This window comes from Balaenoptera musculus, chromosome 16 (assembly GCF_009873245.2).
Source record: "Balaenoptera musculus isolate JJ_BM4_2016_0621 chromosome 16, mBalMus1.pri.v3, whole genome shotgun sequence".
NCBI lineage: Eukaryota > Metazoa > Chordata > Mammalia > Artiodactyla > Balaenopteridae > Balaenoptera > Balaenoptera musculus.
This window is the reverse complement of record NC_045800.1, coordinates 65,767,781-65,789,090: the sequence shown is the minus strand read 5'-3', so window position 1 is coordinate 65,789,090 and position 21,310 is coordinate 65,767,781. Positions and strand designations below refer to the sequence as shown.

At 39.6% G+C, this 21,310-nt stretch overlaps 1 protein-coding gene across 1 annotated transcript in view; it reads left to right on the top strand.

The window, feature by feature from the left end:
• Window positions 1-21,310, top strand: part of MYPN (myopalladin) — a 74,816-nt gene that overhangs the window by 14,734 nt on the left and 38,772 nt on the right. Inside the window, exons 3-6 of the mRNA XM_036828497.1 lie at window positions 8,690-8,865; window positions 12,124-12,175; window positions 15,292-15,406; window positions 16,546-16,617. Coding sequence (XP_036684392.1) covers window positions 8,690-8,865; window positions 12,124-12,175; window positions 15,292-15,406; window positions 16,546-16,617 — 415 coding nt within the window. The remainder of the gene's footprint in view (window positions 1-8,689; window positions 8,866-12,123; window positions 12,176-15,291; window positions 15,407-16,545; window positions 16,618-21,310) is intronic.

The following is a 21,310-nucleotide window of genomic DNA, read 5'->3' as shown; positions in this document are numbered from 1 at the left end:
AAGGGCACCAGCTAAGATCTCACAAGCCGCATGGCGTGACCAAAAAAAAAAAGACAAAGGATGTTTTAAATGATATAGGGAAATTTAAAAATATTGTAAATAATTATATATGATATGTAATGTAAAATATTATATAAACATTTAAAAACATTACATTATTTAGGGGCATTTTCTTCTACCTTTTGGGAAAATCTATATACTTTCATTTACTCATTCATGCAACAAATATTAAGTGTTTATTATGTGCCATGTACTGTTACAGGCAATAAGATTAAAGCAGCGAACAAGGAAAATTCCCTGCCTTCATGGATCTTAGAATCTAGAAAAGAACACAGACAAAAATTCCAGTGATTATATAATTACAATTGTGATAAATGTTATAAAGGAGGGTGCATAAAGCAAAGGGACCAAACCTTGTGAATGGGTTGGGGAAGGTTTTCTTAAAAAGTGGTATTTAAGCTGAGACATAAAAGATGACTAGGAGTTAGGCCAGCAAAGCGGAGTTTAGGGAAAAGTGTTGCAGGGTGAGGGAATAACAAATTTGAGGCAGTGAGACAATGGTTAACTTTAAGGAATTGAAGGAACTGATGTCACCAGAACATAAACAGTGAGGAGGAAATGGTCTGGGATAAGTTCAAAGAGGGGGGACAGAGGCTAGATTTCAAGAGCCTCCCAGAACAAGCTACTCAAAGTGGGTCCCTGGACCAGCAGGTAAGCATCACCTGGAGCCTTGGTGGATATGCAAATTTGCAGTTTCTACCTTGGACCTACTGAATTAGGATCTCTAGAGCGCAGGCCCAGACATGTGTGCTTTAACAAAGTGCCGTTTGTTTCTGTGCTGAGAACTTTTGCAATCTCTATAGAGACCTCCTCACCCGGGGGGGCTGGCCCCTTGTTCTGCTCCTTGACCTGAATGTTGTCATCTCTACTGAATGTTCTAGCACCTGCCCCTCAGTCCCTACTCCAACAGTACACCCCTCACAGCCTCTTTCTGTTCATGTCACTCACCCTAGCAGGTGGTTCTTTGAGGTAGATCTGTTTTGAGATAGAAAACCAAGCTAATTTCTGTGGTGTCCACTTGGCCCATGGGAAAACCCACATCTTTGCCCTCACAAACTTTGGAAATGTTGGCGGTTTCCAATGCAGCCCTCTCTTCTTGCTCTTCCCTCTTGGACAATGCTAAATATCATTTCACCTTAAAAGTTTTTGAGGCAAGAGCTGGGTAAAGCCTCTGTACCACCACCAACTCCAGAGGCTGCAAGTCAAGATCTCCAAGGGATTCTGTAGACATCCCTGTCACTTGCCTACTAACCTTCTCTATTCAATCTCTCAACCTCCTCATCTATACTCCCAAAGTAGACAAGGATCACCAGATGGAATTTTCTGAATTGTTTTACAAGTGCATTTTGAATAGATACTGAAGAATACCTACAATATGGATATATTATAAGAATAATAGCACAAATATCTGTGTGCCTGCCTTACTATCATTTTTAAATCTAGTGTCTTCCTGATCCTGTCCCTTCCTCCCTGCTCAGAGGTAACCCCTAGCCCAAATCATGTATTTTCTCTTTAAATTTTTCTTAACAGTTTTCCTTCATAATTTTATAACATATCCTTATGTCCTTAAACAATATTGGTACAGAAGTATTTACAGGTGAAATGACACAAAGTCCTATATTTACATTAAAATAAGTCAAAGTGGGGAAAAGAGGAATGTATAAAAGAAACACATCTGCCATTTGTTGAAGCTCAGTGATGCGTGCGCGGGGGTTCATTATACAGCCGCTCTACTTTGTGTACATTTGTAAGTTTCCATAATAAAGAGTTTAAAAAAATACTTTTAATTTTACTGTTGTAAAATGCTTATGTAAGTGGAATCATAATGTACGTATTCTTCTGCTACTTGCATTTTTTTCTCTAAAAAGTATATCTGTGATGCTGCGTGTAACCCTCATTCATTCACTTTCATTGCTACATAGTATTTTACTGTAAGGTGAGAGAATTGTATCACTGATGTACATTTGGGTTGTTTTCAGTTATTTTCCTAATAGGAACAATGTTATTATAAATGTTCTAGCATAGTCTCCTGGTGCACGAGTATGTCTAGACATGGAATTGCTGTCAGAGTATGTACAACTTCTACTTTATAATAACACCAGATTATTTTCCAAAGGAATTGTTTCAATTTACATTCCGACCAACATTACATAAGTGTTCTGGTTGTTCTACATTGTTGCCAATATGGATATTATCAGACGTTTTAATTTTTGCAAATCTGATAGGTATGAAGGCTTCTTGTGATTTTAATTTTCATTTTCACAGTTACTAATGAGGTTGAGATTTTTTAAAATATGTTTATTGATCATTTAGGGTTCATTTTCTATGTAGGGTCTGTTTACATCTTTCACTCGTTTTTCTATCAGTTTGTTCTTTTCTTATTGATTTGTAAGAATTTTAAAAATATGATTAGGAAACTAATCATATGACATTATGTGTTATGAAAATATTCTCTCCCCATTTGATCTTTCTTTATGGTATCTTTTGATAATTAGATATTTTTAACTTTAGTGTCAAATTAACTGAAGTTTCCTTTATGGTTTTGGTTTTTATAGTTTGAGTCTAGTGTACCAAGAATTTTCCACCTGGAAGAACTCAATAAATGTTAATAAAAGTTAAAGCATAGACATAACCGTCCCACCTGTAACCCCAAACTCCTATGAGTGAAATATAGCCATTGGACATGAAAACTTAAGTTCGTTAACTCAGTAGTGGTCAAACAGGACATACAAAACACTGAATTGTGTTACGAAATCCAACATAACTTTGAGTCCTGTTAGAAAATGTATACTATTATATACTCCAGTTGCACTCTCTATATGAAGAGTCATTCTGATGCATGGAGAGAGCTGAAGATGTCAGTAAGTAAATAAACTACCTTTTGGCTATGTCAGGGCTTACACTCTTTACTTAAGAGATCAGGCATCTAGTCCCCAAGGCTTCTTGAAAAATGAAAATGAAACAGACTTGAGGCTATAATAATCTTAATTTGAATTCATTCACTTAACATCCATACAACAAACATCTTTTGGAACAGCTATGTCGTGCCATACGCTGTGCTAGGAACCAGATAAACAAGTGGTAAAGCGAACAAACATGATAATCTCTGCCCTGTGGTGTTTACTGTCCAGTAAGGGAGAGAGATATTAAACAAATAAACCTATAAGTAAACATATAATTATAAGTGATATGTAGGTTCTGTGAAGTAAACAAACAGGGTATTAGGAGAGGGAGTAATAGGAGGTGGAACAGGGACATTGGAAAGGCTGGGTCAGGGTTAACAGAAGGCTCTGAGTAATCATTCTTTTAATGAGCATTATTACTGGTGAGCCACAATAACACATTCAAATTATGTTTAGGAGTTGTTAATGGGCTAACACAATGAGTCATAATATTTAGCCACACCATATTTTAGACAAAATAGTAACCTAAGAGCAGAATGGTGATATGTAGCTTAAAAGTCCAGTTAAATCTGAAAAATGTGTCTCTTCAGTGTCTTCATTCCCAGGCTTGGTAGCTAGCCAAATCAGCAGGTCTGGCAAGCTGTCCTTAGTGCATTAAAGATGGAGCCTTCTTTATCATTTGGACTTGTCCCATTTCCCCAGATCACTGACTCATTTCTGCTGAACCATGAATCATGTCTGGCAACCACTGCCATTCTGTAAGTGTCATGAAGATTTGGAGTTCTAAAAACATGCATCTGGGCAGGGTACTTCTATGAAAGCATTCCCTAACATGGATAGACGTTTGAGGAGAGCATGCTTCCTCCTTCCCCTCTAAAGTCTTCAGAGTAGCTGGGTAAATTTTAATTTCTTTTCAGAAGGCAGCCTGACTGGTGCATTATTTCTGAGTGGGTCATGGTGTTGAAGTAAGAATGACAGCGGTTACTAGCTGTCCTTTGGGGCTGGCTGAAGCCATCCTGGCCATCTGAGTGAGGACAAAAATGTTTCTGACAGAGAGTTTGGGCATTTGAATCACTCCACTTATCGCCTCCAGCTGTCCAATTGCTCAGAGATGTTTCCACTCTCATTTTGGTAAAGAAGAGAAATGTTATCCAAAGAAATGAGATAACCTTATAATGTTTATATAAGGGAAGGTGTTTGTTTGTTTTGAAATATTTATATTTGCCTTATCAAATTAATACAGGTACATTGCTTAACAAGTCAAATAATATTAAAAAATGGACCATTTTCAACTCTTTTTGCAGTTTCCTATTTATTCACCTCTAGATTTCTAAATTATATGCCAGTGGTTCTCAAACTTTTTGTTCTCAGGGCCCCTTTACAGTCTAAAAAATTATTGAGATGCCAAAGAGGTTCTGTCTATGTGAATTATATCTATAATTATCATATTAGAAATTAAAACTGAGAAACATTTGAAATAGTTGTTAACTTATTCCTTTTAAAATAACAGTGATAAACATGCTCATATAAATAATTTTATGAAAAGTAACTGTATTTTCCCAAAAAAATATTCGAGTGAGAAGAGTGGCATTGTTTCACGTTTTCTGCAAACCTCGTTAATGTCTGGCATAATAGAAGACAGCTAGATTGTCCTATCTACTTCTGCACTTGGTTTGGTGTGATATGTTGTCTGGGTGGCAGTAAACTTTAAAAATCTGGCATTGTACAGATATGTAGCTGGAAGCAGGAGGAATACTTTAATAGCCCTTTCAGATAATGTGGCTATTCTGATTTGATACTACATGAAAATTCAACTGCAGTAGTTTCTTAAAGGTTAGTTGCAATGTGAAATCTGAAACCATACCAATGAACTTTTGTACCCTGCTGTACTAAAACCCTTTGTCTGTCTTGAACTTTGAATGGATAACATCACGCATTGGTCATTTGGAAAATGAGTAATGTAGATCTTCCAAATGTTGACACATTTTATTATATAATATTTAGAAAATCATATATGTTAATATCATGGATTTCATCAAAAATCTCTTTAAGTATTAGGAAGCCCTAAACTCACTATGGGAGATACAAGTTTTACAAAACTCTAATTTTTCCTTGAAAGCTCAAATTTTTTCCTTGGCAACAAATGGGATCAGTTATTTTTACTTGAAACAACAGGCTTACTTCCTTCATTTTTGAGAAAACGTCTGCCGAACACCCAAATCTGAATAACCATAATTTGTCAGCTGTTCTTTCAAGTTAAGATACTGTCTCATGCATTAAGGGCCTAGTTCAACTTAAAAAGCCACACAAGTGCTCTTGTGTATTCAGGAGAAACGCTTTATGCTACTTCCCATTTCGCCACCCAGAATGTTAAAAAGACGTGGACTCAAGGTTGAGATGCAATAAATGTAATGACTTTTACTGCTTCACTGAGGACATTTTTAAGTGAACCTGGCTTTTTTTTTTTTAACTGCAAGTGTGGTGGTGAAGAACACAATGACCACTACTCAGTTTTATGCTGCTGAAGCACCAGCAATTTTACCCACTGTGGCTTTTGCACCATCAGTGTAAAATAATATCTTAGTATTATAGGAAAATAGTTTTGTCTTCACAGAAAGTGAAAGTGAAGAGAACCACCGTAATGTGCTTATAAACCACTATTGCTTGATATGCTGATGCTATTTTCTCTTTACTTCCTGTTCCAGAAGATGGTGGTTTAGCACCCCTTCACTAAACCAGAACCTCCATTGTTCCTTCCTTCATTGCCTCAGTATAATCATATCACACTCTTGTTTTAAAAAATTTAATGTTTAACTTCTTGTTACTATGTAAGTATTATTTTCTGCCAAGCCCAGTAGGGAAAAATGGCTGCTTCCTTGCTTGTATAACTTTTAATTTTCACCTGAGTTGATGACTCTCTTGTTTTTTTATGTGCTTAGCTCTGTGGTCCTATCACAATTCATCTCAGTTTTCCAATATATTTGTAAAACATTTCCTAAATACTCTGTTCCACACAGTTAAGCCACCAGGCCCATTTAGTTTTTACCCTTCTTCCTCTTGCTCCAACATGGAGCAGCTACTCACACAGCCAACAACTCAGCCTTCATCCTGGGGCAACTCCTAACTGCTCAGAAGACAGGATGCAACCTGCTGGGGGAATCTAAATGTTCATTTTCTAAACCTGGAATCAATGACCCTATTTTAAGCTCTGTATCTCCCTCCTCCATTGTCAGTGTGTTTTCACACCCCCAAACTTGTATCTCTAAATCCTGAAACTTGCTGGGGTCCTGCTGCACAAATTGCCTTCTTTCACTGACATCCCCAAGTAGGCACTTAGTTTTCAGATTTTTCAACTCTCCTCACTTCTCATTCTGCTTTCCACCTTTCAAAAGTGTTTGACGTCTCAGGTTTGCTGTTATCTCCCTTCCCATTCTTTTGGACCTTGCGCTTTTATCCCTTTAAAAACCTTCTTTATTCTCATTTTAGGGTCATTTCTGGCGGAGAGTAAAGATAAACACATGTTTTTCTGGACGCTCACTATTTGTATTTACAACTACCTTGCTCTGAGGGTTTGTTCATACAAGCTCCATGGGGTCTTGTTGAGATTTGTGCTTTGGAAGATTTAGAAACCCATTTCAGCAGCTGCATGCACTGCTGCCGCCACAACAGATCAAACAATGGCATAGAATTTGATGAAGCAAATAAAATACTTACGAAATATTAACTATCAATTCTTTCCATCATTTGGTCTTTCAACAAATCCAACACAATTTTTCTGCGTGCCTACTATGTGCCAGGATGCTGCCGTAAGTGTGGGATTATATTGGTAAGACTGACAAGGTCCTCTCGTGGACTTTATAATATAGTAGGGGGAGCAAATAATAACAAAGTAAGCAAGCATATAAGATAATTTCGGATAATAATAAGTGCTATGAAGATAACACAAGATGATAATGTGATAGTGTCTGAGGATAAAGAAGCTACATTAGGAAGAGGATCAGGGACGGCCTCTTCGAGGAGGTGACATTTGAACTGAGGCCTGACTGATGAGAAGGGCCTATTTTTATAAAGACTGGGGGACAAGGATTTCAGGAAGTACAAAAATCCTAATATGGAGAGTAGCTTAATGTGTTCACAGAATAGAAAAAAGACCAATGTGGTTGCAACACAGTAAAGGGAGAATGATGGGAGAAGGGATCCAGAAGTCCGAGCTGGGAGGCAGGTTTGGATGTTATCCCAAATAGAGGTGATACTTGAAACTAAGGGATGAGATAATGGCCAAAAGAGAAAGTGTACAGAAAACTGTACTAGGCAGTGTGGATGCTGCACGAGCTTGTAAGCCACCATCCCTACCTTCAAAGAACTTACAGTTTAGTGAAATTGGTGAGACAAGACAAATTCCCCAAATAGACAATTATAAAAGACAGTATAAGGGAGATGGGCTCAGTGCTTTGCGATGACCTAGATGGGTAGGATAGGGAGGACGGGAGGGAGGCTCAAGAGGGAGGGGATATGGGGACATGTGTATGCATGTGGCTGATTCGCTTTGTTGTGCAACAGAAACTAACATGGTATTGTGAAGCAATTATACTCTAATAAAGATCTATTTTAAAAAAAAAAAAGACAGTATATAATCAAGGCTTGAATGACACAGTATAGTTTAAAAAAAAAAAGGGTAAAGTAACAATCATTGAGAATTGATGGTAAAAGGTGCTTTGTGTAGGATGTGATATCTGAGCCAAACTGATGGATAAGTTATATTTGCAGTAGCTGAAAGGTGAGGAAGAGAATCTCAGCTAGAGAGAAAAACATGAGCAGAGGCTTGAATGTAGGGGTGAATATGACATATTTATGGAACAGCAGAGAAAAGCTTAACTCTTGGGAAGCCGTTGAATAGGTGAGTTTTCTTAAATGTGCTTTAGAATCTTGCTTTATAAATGGTGGGAGGGAGGGGTTCAAGCACTGAGTGGTTAGATCTCAAATTACAATGAAGATTAACCATTGCCAGGACTCCTTAATTTTTGACATTGAATAATGGTAACGGTCTCCACCTAATTACTTTTTAATATGATGTTGATTAGTAATTATTACTTTAAAAATGAAAACAATTATAAAAAGGGGTACCCTGAGACACCTCACCCCATCTGTCTTCATCCATCTTGTTTCCCCTCACCCCAATAGGAAGCCACTTTGATTTTCATTCCATTCTTTCCAGTCTTCCTCATGCATATGCAAACAACATGACTGTATCTTATTTCTTGCCCCCTGTTTTAGTTTCCTAGGGCTACTATAACAAAGTACCACACACTTGATGGCTTACACAACAGAAATCTACTGTCTCACACTTCTGGAGGCTAGGAGTCCAGAATCAAAGTATCAGCAGGGCCGTGCTCCCTCTGAGACTCTGAGAAGACTCCTTCCTTGTCTTTTCTAGCTTCTGGTGGTGGCGTTCCTTGGCATTCATTGGCTTGCAGCTGCATCACTTCAATTTCTTCTTTCAGTTGTATCATTCTTAATAGGAGCCACTTGCTAATTTCCTGAGAAAAGTGTCACTGCGATTTGAATCCTGCCACTTCTTCTCATTGTTACAACCAAATTATACCATAATAATGGGTTGTTTAATGTTTTGGCTCTAAGTTTGCCACAGTTTTCTTCTCAGGGAATATCTGGAGCCATTTACGTTATTAATTCTCACATTTCAGTCATGCCAATATTCTTCCTTGCAGGTGGTACTGTGAAGGCAAGGAGCTTGAAAATTCCCCAGACGTTCACATCATCCAGGCAGGAAATCTGCACTCACTGACCATTGCTGAAGCCTTTGAAGAGGACACAGGACGCTATTCCTGCTTTGCTTCTAACATCTATGGGACAGATTCAACTTCTGCTGAGATTTACATAGAAGGTAAAGCAAAATACTCTTGGAGCATGGCACTTACTAGTAAGATATATAGTTATAATAAATAAATATTTATCGAGGGCCTGCTCTACCACACACTCTTCAGTGGGGATAACAGCAGTGAGCCAAATAGACAAAAATCCCTAGGTTTGTGGATAGATGGCATTTACATTGTAATAGGAGAGACAGAAAATAAATGAGATAAATAAAATATATCATATGTTAGGTACATGAAATGATTCTGATCATCAATGTCAATGTGTGTGTGTCTCATGGGGGAGGCGGTTCCCACACCCGCAACAAGCAATTCTTCACGGCACCAATTTGGTTTCCTACAGTTTAACTCAATTCTGACCCATCTACCTGGAGATGGTGTCAGATCCAACAAGTTACGGGCTCAGTCCCACTAGACTGCTCACCCCCACCCGCTTCAGATGCCAATCACACGTAGTAGGTGCCCAGGTTACCCACAACTTCCGTCTGACTTGGCTACAAATTGGAGGTTCTCACAAACCCCTCTTCGGGTTCAATTAATTTGCTAGGGTCGCTCACAAAACTCAGGAAAACACTTATTTATGTTTACCGGCTTACTACAGGGTGTGATAAAGGATATAGATGAACAGCCAGATGAAGAGATACACAGGGAAAGGTGGGAGGGTCCTGAGACCAGGAGCTCTGTCCCCGTGGAGTTGGGGTGCGTCACCCTCCCAGTGTGCTTATGTTCACCAACCTAGAAGCTCTCCAAACCCCATACTATTAGAATTTTATGGAGGTGTCCTCACACAGGCATGATCAACTATTAACTCCATTTCCTGCCCTTCTACCCGCTCTGGAGCATGAGGTGTGGGGCTGAAAATTCCAAGCTTCAAATTATGGCTTGGTTTTCGGGTGACCAGCCCGCATCCGGGAGCCATCCCGAGTCACCTCATTAGAACAAAGGATGCTCCCAGTGCTCTCATCACTTAGGAATTTATTAGAGTTTTAGGAGCCCTGTGTCAGGGACCTGGTCAAAGACAAATATTAGAACAAGAGATGGGGCTTCCCTCGTGGCGCAGTGGTTGAGAATCTGCCTGCCAATGCAGCGGACACAGGTTCGAGCCCTGGTCTGGGAAGATCCCACATGCCGCGGAGCAACGAGGCCCGTGAGCCACAACTACTGAGCCTGCGCGTCTGGAGCCTGTGCTCCGCAACAAGAGAGGCCGCGATAGTGAGAGGCCCGCGCACCGCGATGAAGAGTGGCCCCCGCTTGCCACAACTACAGAAAGCCCTCGCACAGAGACGAAGACCCAACACAGCCATAAATAAGTAAAATAAAATTAAAAAAAAGAACAAAAGATGCTCCTAAGTGCTCATGACTTCGGGAATTATAAGGGTTTTAGAAGCTCTGTGCCAGGCACCAGGGGCAGAGACCAAAATATATGTTTTCTGTTATCTTACAGCATATATGAGCATATGAAAGAAATAGAAAGCAAGGAAAAGGGATAGGAAGTATGTGTATGTATATATGCGTGTGTGTTTGCATGCATGTGTGTGTGTATACAGGCGGATGTACAAGACCTCACTCACCAGGTGACATATAAATGAAGACCTGAAGGAACTGAGGGAGTGAGCCACAAAGATAGATATTCAAGGGAAAAACATTCTAGGCAGAGAAATCAGTAAGTGCAGTGGCCCAGAAGAGGCAGTGTGTCTGTCTTAGGGTACGGAGATGAGCAGCTGAGGTCAGAAGTTCAAGATGGGGTGAAGGTGGGAGGAAGCAGGTGAGCAGATCATGTAGGTCCTAATGGGTCACTACAGGGACCTGGCTTTTACTCTGAAGGAGATGGGAAGGTCTGGAGGATTCTAGGCAGAGATGTGACATGATCTGACTTAGTTTTTAACAGGGCCACTCTGGCTCCTGGTTGAAAATATACCAAAAGGAGTAGAAGCAGGGAGACCATTTGGGAGCCTTGGAAAGGCATTTATATCAGCACCAAACTCAGATGACTAATTTTAGGGAACAAATCAATTTATGTACCTTGTATATTGACCTCAGTTTTTGTCCCTATTTATCTCATCCTCTGAGTTTTTTTCTGGGAGCCATTCTTTTTTTTTTTTTTAATTTATTTTATTTATTTATTTTTGGTTGAGTTGGGTTTTCGTTGCTGCGAGCGGGCTTTCTCTAGTTGCGGCGAGCGGGGTCTACTCTTTGTTGCGGTGCGCGGGCTTCTCATTGCGGTGTCTTCTCTTGTTGAGGAGCACAGGCTTTAGGTGTGCGGGCTTCAGTAGTTGTGGCATGTGGGCTCTAGAGTACAGGCTCAGTAGCTGTGGTGCACGGGCTTAGCTGCTCCGCGGCATGTGGGATCATCCCAGACCAGGGCTCGAACCCGTGTCCCCTGCATTGGCAGGTGGATTCTTAACCACTGCACCACCAGAGAAGCCCTGGGAGCCATTCTTTAGTACTTTTATCATTTCTAATACCTTATGTATGCCTTGCTTTTAGCCCTTAAATATTGTATTATTATGGTATAAAGGCTGGAACTGTCTCATTCTTCTTTATATCTCCAACACCTTATGTAGTACCAAGTACACAGTGGTTATTTAATAAACTTTTATTGAATAGATGAATGAATAATGATAATAACGATGAATAATACATGAATAGAAGTGTGTTACATGTTTTCATCCTCAAATTTTTGGAGTACAATAAATACCTCCAGATTTAGCCGTGTGATATCTTCCTGGAATTCACTATCTTGAGAAGCAAAGCCAGGATCAAAGCTCTGCTAACAGTGCTGAGATTGGATTGCTGAGTTTTAAAAATTTGTGGTAACAGAGCTTCAAACACCCCCACTCCCAAGATGAAATGTGACTTGTTAATATTAGGACTGGACGGAAGAGCATCCACCTACACCTACAACGTTTGGAATCTAATGTAATCCCTTCTTTTATTTAATCTATGTAGGCCAAGAGCAAGAGGATTTATGGACACCACAGAATGTCTGCAAAGACTGCTCTGTTAGTCTAAAGGCATCAGCAGGTGTTTTATATACAAGAACACGTGGAATTTGGGCCAGTTAATTTGAACTCTGTCACTAACTAGCCATGTGACCTGAGCAAGTACTTCAACTACTAAGGGTCTAGTTCCTCATCTGTAAACTAGGTGTTAGTTCAGGGAATCACTGAGATTATTTCTAGGTCTAAAATTCTATAGGTCTTTAAATGCCTAGGAACCAGTTTAAGAAATTTTTTTTTAAATTACATGTCTTATTTTTATTTTTCCAGGGGTTTCTTCTTCTGACTCAGAAGGGGACCCTAACAAGGACGAAATGAATCGGTAATTCCAATTTTCTATCTTATTTAGCATCCTCAGGTCCTGAGAAAGCTGCTAATTGTTTAGTAGAACTTGAAGAGGGGGGCTCCAGGGTTTGACCTCAAAAAAAAAAAAGATTGGGTGGATTTGGAGAAAATGCTATTTCTTCTGCTTGTTGCTGCTTAAAAGATTAATTTTAATATTCCCAATATTTAAAAAATGAAGTATCACCTATGAAATATCATCATACTTATATGTAAAGAGTAAAAAACAAATAACTCAGTGGTTAAAAGAAAATTCATGTTTTCTAACTAAATAATATTATTCAAAATAACATACAATCTGGTGAACAAAAATTATGTGTATGAGTGATCTGGGCAAGACATAGCTTTTTTGCTAAATGATTGTATTGGGTACTGAACAAAGTTACATTACTTTCCACAACCATTGGCTAAGCACCTCCTCTACACCAGGAACTTCACTAGATGCACTGCGTACTAAGAAAAATCAGATGCTTCCTGCCTTCAAGAGGCTCACAGTCTAGGAGAGGGAAATATATGTATAGCAAAAGATGTATACCACACATATAGACAGTAAGAGTAATAAAGTGTAATAGACTATGATATAACCATGTGCAAGGTTTAAGGACTTGGCACAAAGGGCTCTTTATTGGTTGGGGAGGGAAAGAGAGATCAGGAAAGGCTTCACAGAGTTGCTAACCTTGAGCTGGGTCTTAAAAGAGCAGGTGGACACCCCCGAACAAGGGAGGAAAGGGTATTTCGGGAAGAGGAGACTGTGGACAGAAGGCACGGGAACTAGAAACAGACACAACAGCCATCCCTTGAGACTACCTGAAACATGGGCAATGTCTGGAAGACAGGTTAAGGAGTCGATAACTGAACTTGCATATTCTTTCCTCTCCTACAGAAGGCAAGCTCTTAAGGGCAGAAATCATGACTTATTCTTCAAACTTTGGGGGGTATGCCTACTTTGGAATGGTAGTTTGCTTTTAGCTTTTGTGCACATATGAAAATTCGTAACCAGAGTAAATGGAACTCTCTTCCTTATCATTCTCATGGCTTCAGTTCAGTTCCTCTTCTTTCCTGTCTCTTTATGCCAGTCCCCTCCTTACAGATACTCCAACCTTTTTCTCTTTTACAGTCTCCAAACTACATACAGCCAGTTAAAAGATAATTCTGATCTTATCATTTTCCCGACTTAAAAAAATTATTACCTATGGGAAAATAAAAATCAAACACAAAACAAACAACATTTTAAAAAATCTCAACACGGGCATACAAAGCTTTATTCAATAGAGTATCAACCAGGCTTTCCTGCCCCTCCTCCTCCAATCCCCCGCCTCAGGCTCTCTACATGGCTGCCATCTCACTCAAACAATGTGCGGTTCATTTTCACCCCTTCGTTCAAGCTGTTCACTTTGCTAGGAATGCCCTATCTCCTCTGCCTGGCAAACTCTTATTTATCCTTCAAAGCCCAGTCAAGTTCTATAATAAGCTCCTCTGCCATTGCGCATACATCGCTCCTGCCTCAAGGCTCTCATAACATGGATATGAATTTGAGCCTAATGGGTATGAATTTGATATACAAACTTAAATAAGCAAGAAATATCTCATTTGTTCATTTTCTTTAAATCTACTTGTAGTAGTTAGGATTTAGCTCCAGTTGTGTGTAATAGTGACCCCAAATAACAGTAACTTAAATAAGACAAATATTTTTCTCCTTTACATAAAAATATGAATTTGGCTGGTAAAACAGCTCCACATTCCACTGGGTTCCAGTCTGCTTCCAGCTTTCTGCTTCACCTCATTCTAAGATGTGGCCTCATCTTCTTAGATTGAAAGGAATAAAGGACATACCCTACTCCCCTTTTAAGGTCATCTCTCTTAAATTACATACATCACTATCCTTTATATCCCATGACCGGAAAGTAGGCATGTGGCCACAGCTAGCTTCAATGAGGGTTGGGAAATGCAATCTTTATTTGGAGTAGCTATGTAAAGAAATCAGGGATTCTAATATTGTAGAAGAAGAAAACAGATGCTTCAGGAACACTGATAGCCTCTACATCATCAAATGATTCTGCTTCTGAGACTCCATCCTACCTGGCTCTGGGAAAAAATTCAATCAGTCACTACTGGGTGTCCGTTTCCCCCTCCAAATTTGTGCAAAGATTCCTGGGATATAGCAGATACAGACACAGAGATGTAGATATATAGTTTGATATTAAACACTGCTCTAAGCATCTTACATGAATTACCTTATTTAACCCTCACAAAAACCCTATGAGGTAAGAATTATTATTTCCTCATTTTAGAGATGAGAAAGCTGAGGCAGAGAGAGGTAACATCTAGACAAAAGGGAAGCCCATCCTGTCATCGGTCATCTATCTCTACAGGTTATGGGTGAGAGGCCCATGTCCCACATCTCAAGGTCCCTTCAAGTCTAGTGCTTTGTTTCTTCCTGATATGTTTGGGTACTGATATCTTTAGCAAGATTGGGAGCCTTTAATCGAGGGATTGTCATCCCCTCTGGACTCAGGTTCTCCCTCTTGTTAGGTTCTCTGGCAAGATCCCTGGACCTCTCTATTCCCCAACAACAAAACTGAAATAATCTACCCTCTGCAGCCTTCTCAAGAATACTTTCTGGCTCCCTTGCCCTTCAAACAATCTCTTTAATTTAATTTGTGTAAACCTGAAGAGCTCATTGACTCAGGCTATTTCTGCTTTTTGCCATGCCAAAATCCCAGAAGCAAAGATTTACAAAGCCTGGCCTCTTACTTGAAATAGGAGGGGGAGGGAAAACACAGAGGACAAAACCAAAACAAATCTCAAAAAATTTTCTGCACATGCTGTGTCATAGCACTTGTCTTGAATCTCAGTTAGTTGAGAATATGCTTGAGTCCCCAGCTCTGCTGACAGCAGCTAACTCAAGGACAGAACTGGCGTCTTATCATCTTCCTGTTTACACTGCCTAACAAAGTGTGTAGCAAAGCCCTCAGTAAATGTTTGTGTAATATTGTTGAACGAAGATTTCTGTAAGCATTTCTGCAAGCTCTGCTGAAAGGATTTTCACAACAATGATAGGTCTGTTTTATAATCTATATTTTAATCACTTCTCAGAATCCAGAAGCCAAATGAGGTGTCATCCCCTCCCACTACTTCTGCAGCCATTCCTTCAGCAGTACCCCAAGCCCAGCATGTGGTGGCCCAGCCCAGTGTGTCAACCATTCAGCAGGTACAAGAGTCTAAGTGAAACACAAGTGTCACGGACTGACAGGCAGGCGCTGTGACCATGACCATCTCGCACGGCATGATCATGTTCTCCTCTGTTGCAACTTCATAATGACCTTGGACAACACACTTCTATCGTCGTGATAATCACTTTGTACTTCTGATGTATGATATCAGTAGTTCCCCTGGCTTTGGGAACACATTCTCTAACTTCATAGGCAAATTTCATAGCAAAAGAAACTCTACAAATTAGTCTCTGATATTCCAGCTTTATGAAGGGCATTGACTACATATACAATGAGCTGCCAGCTCTCACACTGGCCCAAGACACTCTGGATCATGAAAATCAGTTTCATGGAGCTATTAAAAAAAACCAAAATTCTACTTTCTAAGATAGAGCAACCATGAAATTAATTTTTAGAAAACCTCAAAGTCTCTCATCCTTCAAGTTAACAATGATGATGATGATGATGATGAGAGTGATGCTTATTGTAAAAACATTTTAAAAATACAGAAAGTATATTAAGTAAAAACTTTAGTCAAGGTTCGACTCCTGTGGCCCCACTCTTCAGAGGTACCTCCTGTTAATAATTTCTAGCAGATAGTTCCAGGCATTTTCTATGCATATCTATAAATGTATATTATGCATATACTTTAAAAATATGAAATCATACTAATATAAACATACTTGTAATGTGTTATTGATATATTTAAATACAAATATTGATGTATATAAAGATCTACAACCTTTAAAAAATTTTTTTAAGTACTTACCTGACCCATTTAGTAATGCAGAGGGGTCACATTTTAGTTCTAATTCAGTAGTTTTAAAACTGATCTGTGGAGCCTCAGGGGTCTATGGAACCTCTTCAGGGGGTTAGGGTTCATTACATAGCTCTGTATGTGAGGGGGTGGGGATGGCCAGCACATACTTACGGCCACCATGACCTAGAAAGAAATACAATCAGTTCAGCATAAAATTTGATGTCTGCAATTCATAGACTGAGAAAATGTCAGTCTTTGGTTTTAGATTAATTTCATACACCAAATTCTTTAGCTGTGTTATACCTATCTATCATCTGTCTACCTACCTATCTGATAATCCCAGTGACAATGAATCTATTGTTGGTTCCCTTCTAACAGTGTCAGAGCCCTACCAACTATCTGCAAGGATTGGATGGAAAACCTATCATTGCAGCTCCTGTGTTTACAAAGGTAATCAAAATATAACTTCTTTCTGTCATGGCTTTAAACACACCTCAATACCCAAACAAAGTTGTAGGATTCAAAATTCACTGATTTTATCTCAGGATTTTGGTCTCTTATAAGTACAGGATAGGATTTTGGGGTTTTGTGGTAGCTGTTACCATGTCGCTCCAAGTTGCAGATTTCTAATATTAGTTTGTATAATAAGGGAAAGGTCATCCCCACTCATCACATTGATCTCTATGTCCATCCTATTGCTTTTAAACACAGTAGCCACACCTAGGGGTCAGGTGATACATTTCTAGGCACTTACTATCCAAGGGTTTCTCTGGATGTCTCTGGTGTCCAAGGAGATGGAGTTACATGCTCTTAAGAAGCTTAATACAAAGCCTCACTCTAGAACAAAGAGCTTTCTTTTTCTAATCCATGGTATCAACTATTGTGGTGGCATCAAATTCTGAGTCTCATAATCTTTGTATTTAGAACTGGAAATTTTACTCAGGCACTTTCATTTACAAATGAAAAAACCAAGGGAGGCCCAGAGAGATTAAACAATGTATCCAATGTCACAGAACTAGCAAGTGGCAGAATCAGGACTAGAAACAAGTTGTCCCAATTCTGTCTACTGTTCTTTCCCTTACATAACATAGACTTAGTTTATATGTTGCCCAGGACAATAAACTCAAAGGTGCAAAACTGAGTCGTATTGGATTTGTTTCGGTATTATGAAAACCACATGGATGGAGTCTATGCCTGGATTTACAGTTTATTGTTTGTATGAATACCAACCTTAAGCCCAAAGAAATTTTATCTACTCAGAAGTATGATTTAGAGGAATGGTTCTCAATCAGGGTTAATTTTGTCCCTCAAAGGACATTTGGCAATGTCTGGAGACATTTTTTTGATTTTCACAACAGGGGGCTGGCATCCAGAGATACTGTTAAACATCCTGTAATACACGGGATGACAGCCTCCTGCAACAAAGAATTATCCAGCCCAAACTGTCAATTAGTCCTGGGGCTGAGAAATCATGGTATAGAGCAAAATGGCAAAAAAAAAAAAAAAAAAAATGTCTTTTCCAATGAGTACTGATCCTAAAAGAATTGCTAAATTCACAACTTCCACAGAAACATCCATTTTAGCGACGTTCCACCATATCAGCTCATCCAAGATGGTTTTCCAAAATCAAGCAGAGTCTAAGAGTGAGACATGTTTATCCATAACCGTATCAGGTGGGCAAACATTCTTATGTGAAACAAGATGCCTCTCAATTTTTCAGGTTTGTTTCTTGTAACCGCTTTCGGAATTTAAGTTTTGCTATTCTCAAAGACTTGAAGTAGGAAAGCAACATGTTGTGATTTGGTGAATACCAGACTTGGACAAAGAGTTATCAGTGGACCTGTGTGTGTGCGCACACGGGCGCGTGTGTGTGTGCGTAATATAGCTAATAGAGCTACCCCTAAGTGTCTCTTAGCTCACTGTTAAGTCACCTAGCCTTGAAACAGAGATTTAAATGCCGAGAAATCAGGACACTTTAATTTGTCGTGCCTATTTGTCACACCCTTTGTCAGGCAATGCTGACTCTTCAAAGGCAACTAAATCACAGAATAATTTATACCCAGTCCCAAACTGAGATCTCCTCCACTCTTCTCCTCACCACCATCTGCCCAGCTAGACAGCAAAGAAGTGTCCTTAGCTCCCTCCACACTTTCAAATATTTTTGGGTGCTCTGTCTTCCCTGCATCTACATCACCTGGTACATGCCTCTGGTACAACATTTAGCACAATAATAAAGATGTTTAGTTTTCTGTCTCTCCCAAGCACCTTGAAGGCTATCTCTAATATCTAGATAGGAGTCCATAATGGTTATAATAGGTCCAAAGCCATTTTTATTATTCTGAAAAGCCTAACAGGACTTTAAAACCTATTCTTTACATTTAATTTTCATGGACTGGTTAGCCTCAAGTTTAGCTGCTTTTGTGTTGTGACTGATTACCTCCCTCTAATTAGATGCTCTGATTTGCAGATACATATATGCCTTTGATAAATAAAAATGGGGAAAAGAATTAGTCATTAGTGTATGTTGTTAATTAGATAAATCTCCAAAAACATTAGATCCATGGTGGGAAAACAGTCCCTAGTACAGGGACTCAAACTCTGGTGAGGCTTTCTCAGCCCTCGGGAAGTGTACTTTTGCCTCCATAAATGGGATCAGGGTTGTTCAGACGTAGGGCACTAGCACAGGCTGTGGCTCAGATTCCAGAGGGACTTATCAGCAATGCTGTGCTTGCATCAGTTTCCATGAGTGAAGGTAGGATTGAGGTCATCGTCACTGTCAGTGACATTAGAAAATTTCTGAGTCAGAGCCACTGACGATGGTAATCACGTGGCATAAGCCTTGATAATTGATCATTGGCATACGTTTGTTCAGGTTATTCCTTGCTCTATTTACTTCTTTAGGGACTTCTGGCATTCCAGTACCTATGACTCACTTTCTATACTGCCCAACAAAGCATTTCTCTGCCAATAATGGCAAGAAGCCATTTTTTTGAAAGCAACGATTAGAGAGCAGAATTTTATTTAACTCCCTGTACCTCCTCTGGTGATAGGGAAGTACTGCTATTATCTTCTTTTAACCTAAAGAAGGTTAAAATGAAAATGAAGGTTGCCCAGCAAAACAGTGGTAGAGTTTGAAAGAAGCCTGGGGTCCCATATGCTAATTCACTGCTCTACCTATAGAGGATACCTATATTTTTAAAATATTTTATGGAGATAGACTATCCTCCATCCTCTATACAGTATCAAAAACACTTTCACTCTGTTTGTGGGGGGGAAACAGTGCTCACACTCCTTGAGTGTGAAGGGAGGTAGATGATCACATTAGAATCTTACTCCTATCACTGCTCCCACTCCAACAACAGCTGCTCTGCAGGCTTTCAAGGCTGCAGCCCTGGCTCCAGCTGCTTCAGCAGTAATCTGAAGAGTGCAAGGGGGCAGGGGAAGTGAGAATTTGAAGAACGGCACTTCATTATATAATAGCTGAGGCAGGAAACCCTGAAATGACAAGTCCAGTGGTTGGCTCTAGACTCCTGAAGATTACATGGGCCCCTCTCCCCAACCTCACAATGCCAGAGACTTCTCTGACTCAAGTGTTGTATTGGGCACCTGTGACAATGTAGGGGCAAAAAGGTCTTCAATCAAATGGTTCTTTATCAGTAAAAACTGCTCTGATCCAACTCCAGTCTAAAAGCACTATAGCATTCACTTCCAGCATCTCCCAAGGTGCAAAAATAGCAACTGGATTTAAAAAAAGAATAAAGTGACAATATGAACCTTATAGCTGACATCTTTTAACCAATAAGGGAGATGCCTTTTCTCAAGGATGTCCCTGCATTGTATCTGTGGGTATAGGTCTACTAAGCAGGAACTGTGTCCTTTCAACTCACATTTACAGCACCTGGCACAGCGCTTGGCACAAAGCGGGAACAGAGTTATATTTATTCTGTGGTGAACTGCCTCCATTTCAGCTAAGAAGGAATTATTGCTTTTATCACTTTGTGGCTTCAGAGTGTTGTCAGGAGTAGAGAAAAAATCCAATGTCAAATGGCCGTGGAAGACGGCCTGACGTCTTCCTCAAGTCTCTGTGTTGTCAAGTCATCCTACAAAGAATGTCTTCCTGGATGATCAATATGGTGATGACACACAAGACAGATTTGCACTTTGGATACTGTTTACTGCAGGAGGTTGTAGACTTTTCATTATAGGGACTTCAGTTCAGATCCATAATTCTTAGTTAAGACTAACTTAATCTTTGCTAGTTGGGGAATGTTTCATGTCTTATTCGTCTTCAGTGAAGTCAAGATACATATGATCAAGTCTTACACAGTGTGCCATTAGTAACAGCCTAAGACCTACTGCTGTGTTGAACATGGCCCCATCTAAACTATGTTCAAATGGTGTAACTGGTTTGGACCGGATGTGCAGCAATGTGAGATTTCTTCTTATGAGATTTTTGTAGAAAAGCACAGTTTTTAGCAATAACAACTATCATTGTCCTTCAAACTATGACCTTCAACAACCTTTTCTAAGTGCCTTGTAAGATGACCCCTGGCAACTCCTTTACTGAGTACTGACGATGTATCACACTGGAATGAGTTTCCATCTCATATCACAGTCCCTTAGCTGGCATATTCTAGAACTATAGTATCTCAGGTATCTGGCTGGACTCTCCAATAGAACACAGGTCTTGGCCTTCAATTTCAAGTGAATAATTACAACCAACTAATGTTGGTCTCAACTGTAACATATTCTCTCCAGGAGGTCCTTTTGCAAGCAGGACCTTGGTGTCACCTCTGCAGATTGAGAATTGGTTCATATATCTGAACCTCAAGCCATGTCAGAATGTAGACTGACCTCATTCTGCTTACATCCATTTTTTAAATGTGCCATATTTTATTCATTCAATCCCTTCTGCCACCGCCACTTTTTTTTGCTTTGGTTTTCTAATTTGTTTGCCTCAAGAAGGAAGGAAACTCCATTATGTATGAATCCCAGGGAGATGTCTGACTGCCATTAAAGTTTTCAATGGGCCCCCAGAACTACCATCTTAGCACAGAATTTGCTCAGATGTCAGATTCACCAGCTTGCCAGGAGCACCCAAGACTCAATGATGTTCCCTGCTTACTGAGAACATTCCATTCTT